The sequence below is a fragment of the Solea senegalensis genome, linkage group LG6 (genome assembly GCF_019176455.1).
Source record: "Solea senegalensis isolate Sse05_10M linkage group LG6, IFAPA_SoseM_1, whole genome shotgun sequence".
Classification (NCBI taxonomy): domain Eukaryota; kingdom Metazoa; phylum Chordata; class Actinopteri; order Pleuronectiformes; family Soleidae; genus Solea; species Solea senegalensis.
In genome coordinates this window covers 18,655,222-18,669,692 of record NC_058026.1, presented here as the reverse complement: position 1 = coordinate 18,669,692, position 14,471 = coordinate 18,655,222, and the positions used below count along the sequence as shown (strand labels likewise).

Here is a 14,471-nt window from a genome sequence, read left to right as displayed (position 1 = left end):
ATAACGATGCAGATTTGGGAATTAGGGAAACTGGACGCTCTAAATTGACCATAGGTGTGAGTGAGAGAGTGGATGGTTGTTTGTCTTTATGTGTCTCTATGTGGCCCTGTGATGGACTGGTGATCTGGCCAGGGTATACCCCGAATTTTGCCCTATGTCAGCAGGGATTGGCACCAGCACCCCTTGTGCCCCATAATTGTGGCTCACTTAAGTGGGAGTTCTGTTCCACCATGTAATGTCAAAATTATTATTATTGTTCTTTATTCTTATTAAACCTCATATAACAGTCATTAAGCTCATATAAGAGTCATCATCGTAAGTGCAGACTAAACGTCACATGAGGTGTAGTGAAACTCTACTTTCACTACATGTTTTCTATGCTGCGTAGAAAACATGTAGTGAAAGTTTCCTGTAAATGTAAGATGCCTGTGTGACATCTGCAAACTTTGCAACTGCACTGTTGCTCTGTGTGATCATTGTCCTGAATCTGTTTGAATACTTCATTCCAAGCCAATCTTTGCTGCAAATTTCCATCCCAACCACTGTGGCTTAAATGAATCACGGTGAACAAGTCTGCTGCAGACCAATATCAATGGGTGCTAACTGTAAAACTGTTTAGCTTTGTCTCAAATAATGTCTGACAGGTGGAAACAGACTCCTAAAAGATGGTTCTGTTCAATTAATTATTTGCTCATGCTACTAACAAATAAAAAAATAGTAAAGCGTATTCAAGGCAGTCCAAGACTTTATGGGGCCCTAAGTCAAATTTGATTTTGGGGCCCTTTATCAACATCAATACCAAAGCAGCTCCAGAGGGATATACATGTTTACACTCTCTCTGATGTACAGCGCAGTGTGCAAATGCACATAAATGTCATGGTGGTCACTACCTAAGCTCGAAGAGGGAAAGAATGACAACTCCAAAAGCAGTACTATTTTTAATACTAGTATAATATTATCTAACCTATTGTGTTTTTTTTTTTATCAATGCCATGCCCTTACTTAGGTAGTGTTATCATCATGCTCAAACAATAAAAGAAATAAGATAATTAAATGTTCGAGGTGGGCCCCCTGGTGGTCATGGCGCCCTAAGCAGGCGCGTAGTCCGCTTATGCCTCAAGCTCTAAGGGTATTAAATCACATCTCAGTAGTTTCATTGTCCCCAAATTAAAGGCTCTTGATTGTCATTATACAACCGACAATTGCACAACAAAATCACAAGGTCAGAGCCGCTGTGACTGAGTGTATCTGACATTCATACATGTTTTGAACCTGGAGGAAACCCACGCAGGAAAGGTCCCAATCAAACCCAACACCTTCTCGCTGTGAGGTAACAGTGCTAACCACTAAGCCACCGTGCCAAAATAATAAAAACATTAAAAGCAAAAAACAAAAAACCTTATTGCATTTATCATTCCTTCCACGATTAAAAGACTGGCACCTTGAGGGAAAATACAAGTACAAATAAAACAGGACCAAATGATTTTATTTTATTTTCCAGATTAAACTTTGTTAGTTGTTTGCAGCAAATGCAATGTCTGCTCTTGTATTTGATACTGTGCTTCACCTTGAATATGAAAGTGCAAAGTGGTGGGCTCAGAAAGTGGTGTCAAATATCAATGAGTGCTTTCCAAACCTCGAGATGACATAATTCTCAAACATTCACACTGAGTTTGTCTGTATTTAATGAAAATAGACTCAAAATAATAATAATAGCAATAGTAATAATCGGTTGAGTCAGCACAGGTCTACAGAGAGAAGTTAAATCTAAATATGACTGTGCACATCTTAATAGATTACTATGATTGTTAACTGAGTGTCAACAAAGACTTCTTTCTCTACTTTTTTAGCAGCAGGTTTCTGAACGTGGCACCAGCTTCAGTTTGATTGGTCGCTTTGGCATAAGCAGCAACTGCATGTCCATCTCGAGTGGAATCTGGCCATGGATTTGAAGAGAAACAAAGTGTGAACAAAATCAGTGATGCACAAAACCCAGTAAAACAACAATATTGTCAGTGATTTTTCATCTTTGGGCAGGGATTTTAATGATACATGCCCTGTTAGGCCTCTCCTCACTGTAGTCGGGAGTCAGATTTGACTGTGATTACTCAGAAAGGTGCCTGAAGTTGAAGATGTGTGGTCTCACCTGAGTCTCCTCACACACAGAGAAGCTGAACCTCTGGAGGATCGTCACAGCTGCAAGTTTCATCGACATCAGAGCAAATCGCATTCCAAGGCAGTTTCTTGGCCCTGCCCCGAAAGGCAAATATGTGTAGGGGTCAATATTCTGCTTGTTTTCCTTGCTGAACCTAAGGACACACACACAGACAGACACACGTCAATCAACATTAAAAAAAAAAGGGTCATTTATTTTACTGGCTGTTTTAGTAAATGTATTTCAGTACCTCTCAGGTTTGAATTCCTCTGGTTCGGGCCAGGAGTCAGGGTCACGGTGCAGAATCCATGCAGGGACCGAGATGACCATTCCTTTTGGAATCTCAAGACCATTTATCTCCACAGTTGCCTTGGCCACACGCTCCACGCTTACAACGATGGGGTACAATCGAAGAGACTCACTGATGACACTGTCTAGATATTCCATTTGCATCAGGGCCTGGTACTCAACAGGAGCCTACACACATGCACATAACACTATAATTGACTAAAGGTACTCAACCATCAACATCTCATCTTTGACATTAGGAGCTACTGAATCAATACACTGAGGGTCAACAAGCTGCTGACAGCGCCTGTAAAATTATAATATCTGTCAACTGTAGTGATGTGATGAGAAATTGAAAAAAGGTTAGTGCACTCTTGGTAAACTTATATGGACATCCTGGGGGTGTGTGTTTAGTGGTTACATCTTCAGGTTTAAGTTATTTTTAGTTAGTTTAGTTTAAGTTAAACAGGGTAGGGATAATTGGGCAAAAGTCACAAAATAGTCACACATTCAATCCAATTTTAAAAAAGAATCAATAATTTCATCAGACTGTCTATTGGTTGAGCTGAAACAAAAGGATATAAGACACTCTATATTGCACATTTTTATATCCTCTGTATATACGTTGTGGAGAATCGCAGCCTTAATGCTCTGCAGCCTTCTCAGAGTTATTGGTCATTTTAGCAAAGAGACAAAAAAGGGTCATATTGTCTATGTTACTTCACAACCAACACTAAACTGGCCAAAGAAATTGCACTTTTATGAAGGCTACAACTTTTCCCCTGTTGGCAGCTTGTATGTCAAAGGTGCAGTGTGTAAAATTTAAAAAACATTTTTGGTGAAGTTGCATGAGTCAGCTGAACATCTCTCACTTCCAAGTGTGTTGGAGAACCTGTGTCACCTTCAGTTACCAACAAAGCTCAAGAGATGTTTAGTTTGTCCATTGTTGGCCGCTGTTCAAACATTGTGGTCCAAAATGGCGGCCTCAATAGAGCCAACAAGGCTGTTGATATACATTTAAAGTAAAATGCTCATTCTGGGGCCTCCATCTTGTACCTTCTCTGTGGTCTTCCTCTCTTCCTCCTCTCTGACAGCGCCATCCTTAACATCCTCCTCTACACGTGACCAAACCATCGAAACCTTGTCTCAGTTATTTTATTTCCAAACTGTTCAACCCCCGAGCTGTCCCTGAAATATGCACATTTCTAATCCTGTCCATCCTGGTCACCTGGCATCTTCTGTTCTGCCTCCTGTCTTTTAGTCTTCAAGACATACTGTACATCATAGCAGGTCTCACTACCGTTTTTATAGACCTTCTCTTTCACTTTTGCTGCTATCCTTGCTATCACACATCGCCCCTGACACTCGTCTCCACCCTGCCGGCATGCTCAACATGACTTGCACTGTCCATATATACACTAATATATGGATTTGTTTCTGAATTTTTAATATAAAATGAATTATTGTAATTTTTCATTCAGGAAGAAAAACTTTTATTTTTCAACGTTCAATGTGAATGAGGTCAGTCACTGAGAGACCAAGATACTTATCTAAAGTAACTCAGTCTAGAATTTGGGTTTTTAACACATTTTGGCTTTCTAAGGATTTATAATGCATCATCAAATTCATCAGATTAGCTCATTGTGGAAATATTCTGCTTAAAAATGACAGAAGTGACTCGGATAATTCCCTGCTACACCTCATGTTTTGTCCTCTCTACTGACCTACCTTGTTAGGGAAGGTGGCGTCAATCTCCTCCTGCAGCTTTTTCATGACATGAGGGTTTCTCGCCAGATTATAAGACAGGAAAGTCAGTGAGCTGCTGGTTGTTTCGTACCCAGCGAAGATTAGAATCATGGCTTGGGAAAGAATCTCATGATCACTTAAACCTGGCAACGTAGCAAGAGTTGTGGTTCAGAACAGGTTTACTTTGTGTGCGTGGACTAATCATGAAGCCCTGTGTGTGTGTGTGTGTGTTTATCACCTTTATTCTTCTCGACTGTGCTGTTTTTCTGGGAGTCCATCATCAACTGAAGGAAATCCACTCGATTCTGAGAGTAGACATCTATTAGAAGTTTGATTATACCTCTGAATCTGCTGTTACATTCAGGTTCATACAAACATATCTACATACAGCTTGTTTGCCCGTCTCTCTATTAGCCTTGATCTTCTGCAGTACATTGTCAAAAAAGGCCGTGACAGAGGAAGGGAAAAAGCCGAGCTCCATCTTTTGAAATATCGGGCCCATGAAGGGGAAGAAGACTGGAGACAAAAAGAAACCAAACACATTTTGTTTTGCAGGCAATCATACAATAAAATTACAATTGTTCCAAATAAAAAATGTGTACTCAGAGTGAGGAAGAGAGGGCTGAATAAGTCAAACTTCAGCATCTTCTTGACGTTCGCGACAAATGGGTCAGAGGGGTTGTTGAGCGAGTCTATGTCTACACTGAATGCTGTGCTGGTTACTGTATCCATACTGTAGGGTCCAAATAACCTAAAGAACACACACATGTCAGGTATTCTTATCCTTTAAGGTAAATGACAATATTCTGACTGGCTCTTATATTCTGATTGTTCTTACTCCTTCAGGTCCAGGGGCTCATCCTTGTCTGCCGCCTTTTGCATGTTGGTGATCAGGTTGGCAGAGTTTCGCTGAATTATGTCAAACATCTGTGGCACAAAGTAACAGATCAGATACTGTACAGACACAAAGTTCCTGTAGGGCTTCTTCTGGATAGGTTTAGGGTCTGTGATCCCAATAACGAGGTTAGAGGACGTCTGAAGGGTCACAATGAGGAAATGGGTAATAATTCTGAAAAACAGAACAGAGAGGCATGACCGCAACTGGACCCCAAGATGTTAGGAACGTGTCTAAACTGAGGATGTGTCCCTATAGCTTCCGCTTGGCAGCTCGACTCAAAAAAGGTACAGATTTTTTGTTGACTTTATGATATGTACATATGCTGCATAACACAACTTCAAATTAGACTTTGCTTCATTTTAAAGCATCACAAACCAGGTCACTGAACGACTGCTCTAATGAAAAAAGAAAAAAACAAATGGAACAAAAGCCAGCGGATCAGTGAACACTTCACCTCTTTCAATCTCCCTGAGGTAAAGAAGGGAGAGAGGACACCACGGATTTTCTTCCACTGCTCATCTTCAGCGATGGACACAGCGTCGTACAGGGCCCCATTCAGATATAAGTTCTGAAATGGAGGATCAGAAATGTCTTCAAACAACGACAACGAGGGCTCCGCTAAGATCATGTGTAATATAGAGGTCACTTACTCTGCGGTTGGTGAACAGAGTGTAACACTGTTTGACCAGAATGGTTTTTATCATGGCAGGATCTGTGATACACAGCACAGGCTTACGGCCATCGTAAAGTCTAAACACCAGAAGAAAAAATATGAGCAGAACCGGGTTGGAAAAAAATACTACAACACCAGGTGAGATTTTCACACAGTCACATGCATGTGAGACTAGAAACAAAGATGTCCACGCACTGGATCCAGACTATGACCTCTGAGGACACCGGTCAGATTACAGAAACACACTTACCCCCACGTTTTCCCATATTTCTTGAAGCATTCCTCATCAAACTGAACAAGACCCTAAATAAAATGAGAGAAAGGGAATAATCAAATCAAATTTCACAGAAACATGAACAAAGTCCAAAACGGTGGACTTCCTGTTAGATGTGGCCAAAAACTCCACCGTACTTTTCTGTGCGGCTTGGCCTGATACACCTTCCCACCGAGTTTCATACACCAAGCTCATTTCTGCATATACAGTACATGCTATTCCTGTAAAAACATACTTTTGGCTCCTAAGTAACACTCTTTTTATACAGAGACCCAGAACTAATGTCAGATTGCGATTTGTGCAGGTGCACACCAAGTTTAAAAGTCCAACTATTGTGCGATTGGCCAGATATGTTGTCATTCCCAGGAGTTCAAGAAGCTGTACACTAAAGTTCCTTGTGAAGTATGAAACCAAAATAACAAATTCCTCTCTTCTTGCGGAGTATGTACAGGCCTTTAACTGCTTAAGACGAGATGAATTAAATGTGGAGCTACCAGGAACCTATTAACCTCCAGCGCCGCCATATTCCAACAATGCCATCTCCCCGAAGTGTCCAGAAGCGTCAGGTGTTCAGTGCTCAGAGACATGACCCAGGTAAAGAAGGCTGAAACAGGACCACCACTGAACAAGACAAGTTAAAATGTCAAGACATGAGCCAAGAAATATCTGAAGACAGATTTGTCAAAGGTTTTATGGACAGATGAAGTGAGACTCTTGACGGACCAGATGGTTGAGTCTGCGGATGCATCACTAGAGCTCCACTTTGAGTGAGGCTAGTTGGACCTTTTTCCAGATTGAAATACTTTCAAATCACCGTCCCTCATTTATCTAAAATAAAGCTTTGTGACCATTAAACAGCAATAAGATAAAGTGTTTAAAACACATATGACTCCTACACTATTACTCAGGCACCATTTGTACCTCTGAAATCTTGACTTTATCAAACATTTCCGTATTTGCTACTGAAAAACTATTATTTTATCTATTACCTGGAGTTACCACTCAAGTTGTCTTTTTATGACCATCCCAGATTATGCAACTATTTGCAGATACTATTTGAGATAAACTCTCTAATGATTGTGAGAGTCTAAAGGACAATCTATTATTTTAAAGGGTGCTGTTTGTGTTGCTGTCAAAACATTTTCCATACAGACATGTTTCTATTTTTTTGTCTCACTCTATTTATATCAGATTGGTAAAGACTAAATAACAGAAAATTAAGATTGAGTTAAATTGGACCACATTCATTGATTATAAACTGATAATCTGATGTAGGGTTACAGTTAGGATTAAATATAAAGCGCCAACCTTTTTATAACCCATCATTGTCCCCATAAACAATATTGGTTTGGGACCAGGGACGCCCATTCGTTTAAACGTCCCATATGGCCAGTTGGCATACCTGTGGAAAAGCATATAAATACAGAGGTGGAAGACAAAAGAACACATGTGAAGACAGTGCAAATATTCAGTACACTACTGTCGATCACTCACACAAGGATCAAAGTGACGAGAGCAACCAGGAGAGTCCACGTCTCAGCAGAGAAATAAAAGAGGTAGCCCATCTCAGCACTGTCCTCCTCCTTGTTTTTGAATACAACCACAGGTCTTTATATCCTGCTGCAAAGACCTGTAGAGTGTTACCCTAGGTGCAGACACAACTCATTTATCTTTCACACGCGAACATAAATCGGATGTCAGTCTTATAATACAGTGCATCCAAGGCCAGCCCAGCAACAGTGTTAAAGGCAAGTGCGTGAGAGTTGAGTCAATAGCAGAATTGTCGGGTGGCAGGTAAATGATTGACACAATAAAATGATGGCAATTATGCTCTGTCATATATATGACAAACACTGCACTGTCTTAAATCTTTCAGCAGAGAAAGATTTCTGGACATTTTGTTGTTGCAGATGTGTTGTGTCAGTAGAGACCTGCACAGAGAGAGTGTTAGGTCCTTACCTACCCCAGGCAGAAAAGGTCCCACCTCCTGCAGAAGTAAAAGATACATTTCACTTGTTTACCAGATCATATCATATCAGAGCAAAAACCAAGCCACGAGGTCAAAGGAACTGCCAACAGAGTTCAGAGACAGAATTGTTGCAAGGCACAAATCTTTGGTTACAAAACAAAGAGAGCACAGTGGCCTCCATAATTCTCAGATGGAAGATGTTTGGCACGACCAGGACTCCTACAGGAGCTGGTTGCCCAGCCAAACTAAGGACCTTAGCGAAAGAGAACAAGAACCCGATGGTCACAGACTGAGCTTCAGAGATCCTGTGTGGAGATGGGACAAAGTTCCAGAAGGTCAACCACCACCGCAGTCCTCCACCAATATGGGCTTTATGATTACGTGGACGCATCTCCTCAGTGCAACACACATGTGAGCCCACTTAAGAGATTGCAAAAGAGCACCTGAGAGACTCAGACTGTGAGGAACAAGAGTCTCTCGTCTGATGATTGAACTGTTTGGCCTCAACTCTAAACGTTATGTCTGGAGGAAACCAGACACCGCTCATCACTTGTCCAATATCATCCCGTCAGTGAAGCGTGGTGGTGGCAGCAGCATCCTGTGAGGGTGTTTTTTAGCAGCAGAGACTGGGAGACTGATCAGGGTTGAGGGAAAGCTGAATGGACGAAAGTACAATGATATTCTCAATGAAAACCTGTTCCACAACACTCAGGACCTCAGACTGGGCAGAAGGTACACATTCCAAAATGACAAGGACCCTGAGCACACAATGAAGACAACAAAAGAATGGATGAGACAATTCTGTGAATGTCCTAGAGTGGCCCAGCCAGAGCCCTGACTTGAACCCTATAAAAGTTGTACGATGTCCCTTTAAAAGCAAATAAACTATTTATTATGTGACTAAGTGGATTAAAAACAAGTCTTTAAAAACAGGATATGGACTGATGGCCATGTCTGGGTTTCTTTGACCTGGATTGTGATGTTAGCTTAGAGTTCTCAATGGGCCTGAAAATTACGACCCAACCCGACTCCGAGCCACCAGCATGAATTGTCCGCCCGAACCCACGGGTCCGGTTGGATTTGTCGGGCCGGCCGGACCCATTGAGAACTCTATGTTAGCTCATGTATTTTTTAACAAAAGTTTAAAAAAACTCTAAAAACAATCTCTGCTCATCATCTTCTAGCCTTTTAACGGGTTATTGCAGGATCAAATTCAGAACATTGCAGCAGTGCGGTTCAAGTGAAAAAAAATTAAACGCTGCACTTATTCCTGATACTCTGTTTTCATGCATAAACACATACATATCTGTCACTACGGCGGTTTTATTTTTATACACATTGAACCCATTTGGTTACAGACAAACAAACATGAAATGAAAACACGACCTTCTGGGAAGAGATAAAAAAAATGCAGGTGGTCATTGCACCGGCAGGCAGAGGTTCAACTGACTGCACAAGAGGACACACTATCACGTTTGAGGTAAAGGTCATTATTTTAAGCTCAATGAGGGAAAAAAAGTATCATAGTTTTGAATAAATAAAAAAAAGAAATATATGTAGGGGTTTATATTAAAATTAAAATATTGAAAACTCTATATTTTGGACCCCAAATGTAGCCACAGAGTGAGCACTCCTTGATCTTTTTTTGAGGCTCTACAGGGTCAAAATGATTCCACTACATTAAGAATGCATTTACACTGCATGATGCAAGTGACCCAATTATATTCCTCAAGTGTAAACCAGTGTCGTCAGATATGGGTTAGGCACATTTTCAACATGGAGCAATACCCTAGATTGTTTTAGAAGATTTCTTTTGTTTGAACCTGACCAGAGCCAAACACAGTTAAGTTAGTAAACTGAAGCTACTCTGACTGTCAAGCAGGTGGTTATTTTTATAGTTCTTATCTATGGTGAAGGAAAATGGGAAAAAGGTCACCGTTCCATCCAAGAGGAAGCAACTACTCACTCCATGAACACTCCCACACACCCCTTAGAAGTTATCAGCAGCACTGATGAGCATAATAAAATTTCAGACTCACAAGCAACAACACTAAGCTATTTTTTATCGATTCTTGTTAAACTGTAACCGCTGATAACAGTTTATATAATCCAAATATCATGGTTTGAGTTGTTGTGAAGGAAAAGAACAACATCCACTGTGGCTGGCTTCAACCGGTTGTGCGTTGCGTTCAGTGTGATAAATAGTAAACCCCTCTTCTAAACAGGAACACTAGGTCAATCACTTATCAGCCCTTAAATTATCACTTATTGTAACGTGTTACACATGTGTTTTTAAAATGTTCACACTGTATTTCCAATAAAGCAGTTATAATACCACGCAACTGTCATGTTCAAACCTGACCCAATAATCATTTCTGGATTGTTGTCGGGTCGGAAATCCATGCTCCAGCTTGTTTACTACGGTTCCAACTGTTGATGCTGTTAACCTGAATGTCCAGCTGGACAAAAATCAGTCAGTTTCACATGTGAAAAACTAATCTCAGTTGTGTCTCCATTTAACTAAAGTCTTTACAGTCTGTTCAGATAAAAATGTATGTGTTTGCAGGAAAGTTACTGTGAGCGCATGTCAAAGATAAAAAGAGGCACGAAAGTCTCTTTCCCAATTCTTATCCTTTTGCTCTTTTCTCCTGTTCTCTTCCTTCCTCTTCCCTTTCCCTCCCGTTTCCTCTTTGACTGTGGATGGTGGTTTCACAGCATCACGATCTCTTGCTTTGAAATGTGTAACTTTGGCTCTTTTCGCCTGTCCATACCCCAGACCTTTGTGGTCTCTCTTCAGCACAGTAGGTACTGGCTGGTGAGGTCCCTCTCCCTCTGGTCCCAGTCCTGTCCCTGGTCTCCAGCCACAACGCACCATCATCTTGTAGCTGTTGCTGGACGGGGGCAGACAGTATCTGGGTGTGGTTGGAGGATGCTGCAGACTGAACTGGTGCAGAGTGGAGGAGAGGTGGGACGACAGGCTGCTGCTGTATTGGCTACAACACACACCACACCACTGAGCCGGGGGGGCGCTGGAGACACACAAATGTCAAAGGAACATTGTTAAGTCCTTTTCATATTCAGACAAAATGTTCTTAGTTGTTTTTTTCTAGCTGTATTCTCTCCAAAATCAAAATTCCTTAAAGAAATTTAATTAATTATGCTTTTTCTGCAGTGACTTGTTATTATAAGAATAAAGCCACCTGCTACACTTTTCAGGAGTGGCGCAATAAACCATAAGAAGTTGTCATTTATAATCCATGCCAATACACAGTTTGGCAGCAGCTAGAGCTGAGGTTTTATTTTCAAACTATCAGAAAACACTTGAATCACCAAACCTGGTTGGATATTTTCAATACTATAGCAACTGGTGAAAAAAACAACCATAATTATCATGTGCAGCTACCTCAGGCAACAATATAATAGTCCAGCAATAAATCATTGCTTTATTAATATTAAACTGTTTAACAAAGGTGTTTTTTTATACAAGTACTATAAATGTTAACTTTATACAATGTTATAGTTTAAATTAAAAACAGCAACCTTCCAGCAGCTTATTTTACAGTAATTAATATTTGGATCAATGTGGTTTGAAACTACAGTATAAGAGACTTTGATACTACTCACCTGCCATCAGATGTCGTGTGTTGTTGATCACTTCTCCCATAGTTCTCAAACTCCTCAAGCACCTCATTGTTGCCAGCTGTGGAAAAGATTAGATAAAGGCCAGTTCAATTTTTTACTTTTATTTTATTATTTTTGCCTTTATTTAAAAAAATACTCCCTTAAAATAAAATCTTGTTTACTAAGAAGACTTGGCCAAAAAACTCACCATTTACTGTTTAGTTTAATTAATATGCAGCAAATACACAATACTGAGTAAAAAAATCAGACATAAAAGAAGAAAGCTAAAACAATTCAATAAACACCTGGAATTTTCTATTATGCTGCTTTTTTAGCCTGGATTAATTTTTTGGCTGTGGCATTGTTTCAATATGCTTAAGCAAGGCAAACTCACAACATTTATTTAAAAGATTCTGGGGTTAAGGACTAGACCAGTGGTCACCAACGTGGTGCCCACGGGCATCTGGTAGCCCGCGGGCTCATTTCACTTCACCTCACTTGCATGTATCCATATGATCACCGAGTAAAATGTCCTTGATATTGTTTATAAAAACTGTGATAATCATTAGGAGTAAGCACTGGAATGAATGTCTATGCAATTGAATGCATAATATTTATCATTTAAATGGTAAACTGCATAATATGTTAATATGGTAGCCCTCCATATTGTTCTCTACCCTTCAGGTAGCTCTCGGTCTCAAAAAGGTTGGGGACCCCTGGACTAGACTATGTTGTGACCAATACATGTGTGAAAAATGATGATTTATCCTCTGATAAATTCTGGCATTATCAGAAACCCCGGATTAAAAATTGTGCCCACAGGTGTGTACTGTAGGCACTAAGCCAAATGTTTGAGTGAGTGACTTTTTTGTTTAAAGGGAGTTTACCCAAAATGGCCATGAACACAAAAATATACAGATAATAATGCTCTTAGAGAGTACAGTGAACAGTATTAGAGGCAGAGTTTGTCATAAAATGTATAGCACCACAATCATGACATTCATATTCATTTATTACAGGAGTTCCATATTAATACTAATAAATACCTTCCAGTGCCAAATCTCTGGCATCCCTGCCCTGTATGTCAACCACGCCAACCCAGGCTGCTCCATGTTGCAGCAGCAGCCTCACTGCAGCTCTTTGTCCAGACCAGCTCGCACACATCATTGCTGTCCAAAAGAAAGTATCCTGGAAAACAGAACACAAGCTCAGTGAGTACAGTCAAACCCAATATTCACTGTATTTTATTTTACAATTAAAAGACACAGAGCAAAGAGTATTTTACCTGAAAGTTTATGTCGATCCCCTTCGAGAGCAGCTCTCTAAGTCCAGAAATGTCTCCTTCATGGGCACAACGCAGAAACCTGAGACCCTGAAGCTCTTCAGCCCTTTCTGAGTTGCTCGTTTGTCTTGTTGTCTCTCTTCTGCCTTCAACTTCTCCACTGGTCTGTCTTTGTACTGGTGGACCAGTCTGACCCTGCTGCACTTCAGCGACCACCACTCTCCGTTTGCTTTTTCTCCTAGACTCTCTCTTCTTTCGTTTATTAACATGATTTGATGTTTTTTGACCCTCGTCAACATCTTTCATCAAGGTTTCATAAAACTGCCGAGCCTCTTTTCCACTGAGTGCACCTTTAGTTGTAGAGTTACACTGTTGTACAGTTTCAGAGCTGAAAAAATCCTGCTCACTAGCAGGAGTAAAGCCCAAAGTGGCCATGTACACAATGACTGGAACTCAACCACGTTTACTAATATAACACAAAGTCAGTCAGAGCAACACTGTGCGTTTTTAAATAAGAATATATAATACTCTTGTTACAGCAGCATATAATGGTACTTAGTGTAAGATTATCAAGTGGTGGTGAAATTAATGTTAACACAGTAAAACTATCTTACATTTACTAACATGGAATCTGTTAGCAAGGAAGCCAGCAAAATCAAGTAGCATGCTAGCTTACTTTGCTACATGGTAAAACAAAAAATACCTTTACATTAAGATAAAGAGGTAAACACAGCATAACATTTGACAGAATACAACTAACATATTCTTATGTGAACAGACAAACAGCGAACAGTTACATATGGATACGAGGTATGATCGTTAGCGTTAGCATTAGCTTCGAGTCACACGAACGACTGTCAACTAAAGATGACCTCAACATACGATTTGTTAACTTTACCAGGAGTTAAACGACTGTCTTGACGAATACATAACATAGTGGCAGAATTATATGCTTTTAAGTTGTCACTTCGCCGATGTGTCCAACCATAGATGTGTGTCCAACACCATCGGATGCCTTTAATGTCTTCCTGTAAAACAACAGAAAGATTTCATAACATTTCGTGTACACTGCCCCCTGTTGGACTGGATGTCTGCAAACTTTTAGGTATTACATTATCTCTCTGAGGGGAAAAAACATCACTAGAGCAGGAGAAAGAATTTAGTTTCCACTGTTTTGCTAAAGTGCTTTTAAAACATTAATTATGACTAATGTGTTTTTCCCCCAGGGTGCTTGCCCTTTTAACAGGCTATTGCATATTTTAAATAAATATTCAACACTTTTTCAAAACAGAAAACATGTTTTTCAAGACCTTGACTTCATGTAGTTTATGTAGTATTGTTGAGATTTTACCTGTTATGTTGTGTAGAAAAGCTATTTTTAATGAATGAATTAGTGAATAAATTCAGGATTCACAGTAAATTGTTTTACTGATGAAACACTTAAAAAACATGAAAATCAAGCACATCTTTCACACAAACATGCTGAGTCTAAAATTCTACTATGAGCTAAATTCTTTCCACACTTTACAAGGTTTCAAAAAAATGACCTGAGCAAACACCCTGTT

The 14,471-nt window shown here is 40.0% G+C and overlaps 2 protein-coding genes across 2 annotated transcripts; both read right to left on the bottom strand.

The window, feature by feature from the left end:
- Positions 1 to 1,468: 1,468 nt before the first annotated feature.
- Positions 1,469 to 7,796, bottom strand: LOC122770520 (cytochrome P450 3A40-like). The gene is made up of 13 exons (XM_044027416.1): positions 7,529 to 7,796; positions 7,343 to 7,436; positions 6,011 to 6,063; positions 5,738 to 5,837; positions 5,542 to 5,655; positions 5,028 to 5,116; positions 4,792 to 4,940; positions 4,578 to 4,705; positions 4,428 to 4,494; positions 4,172 to 4,332; positions 2,406 to 2,632; positions 2,147 to 2,309; positions 1,469 to 1,936 (listed from the first exon to the last, which is right to left on the bottom strand). The coding sequence occupies exons 1-13, from the start codon at positions 7,597 to 7,599 to the stop codon at positions 1,847 to 1,849; spliced, it is 1,506 nt and encodes a 501-aa protein (XP_043883351.1). The 5' UTR covers positions 7,600 to 7,796; the 3' UTR covers positions 1,469 to 1,846.
- Positions 7,797 to 9,173: 1,377 nt separating this feature from the next.
- On the bottom strand, positions 9,174 to 14,306 carry gpank1 (G patch domain and ankyrin repeats 1). The gene is made up of 4 exons (XM_044028662.1): positions 12,910 to 14,306; positions 12,671 to 12,812; positions 11,628 to 11,703; positions 9,174 to 11,032 (listed from the first exon to the last, which is right to left on the bottom strand). The coding sequence occupies exons 1-4, from the start codon at positions 13,339 to 13,341 to the stop codon at positions 10,591 to 10,593; spliced, it is 1,092 nt and encodes a 363-aa protein (XP_043884597.1). The 5' UTR covers positions 13,342 to 14,306; the 3' UTR covers positions 9,174 to 10,590.
- Positions 14,307 to 14,471: the final 165 nt, after the last annotated feature.

Excerpts from the sequence above, each read along its gene's own strand:
- LOC122770520 (XM_044027416.1), bottom strand. The coding sequence starts at position 7,599 with ATGGGCTACCTCTTTTATTTCTCTGCTGAGACGTGGACTCTCCTGGTT. Across the intron at positions 6,064-7,342 it reads CAATGATGGGTTATAAAAAG|GGTCTTGTTCAGTTTGATGA; the intron begins GTTGGCGCTTTA and ends CATTTTATTTAG. Across the intron at positions 4,333-4,427 it reads CACAGTCGAGAAGAATAAAG|GTTTAAGTGATCATGAGATT; the intron begins GTGATAAACACA and ends CTACGTTGCCAG.
- gpank1 (XM_044028662.1), bottom strand. The coding sequence starts at position 13,341 with ATGGCCACTTTGGGCTTTACTCCTGCTAGTGAGCAGGATTTTTTCAGC. Across the intron at positions 12,813-12,909 it reads GGATCGACATAAACTTTCAG|GATACTTTCTTTTGGACAGC; the intron begins GTAAAATACTCT and ends TCTGTTTTCCAG. Across the intron at positions 11,704-12,670 it reads CAGAGATTTGGCACTGGAAG|CTGGCAACAATGAGGTGCTT; the intron begins GTATTTATTAGT and ends TCTTTTCCACAG.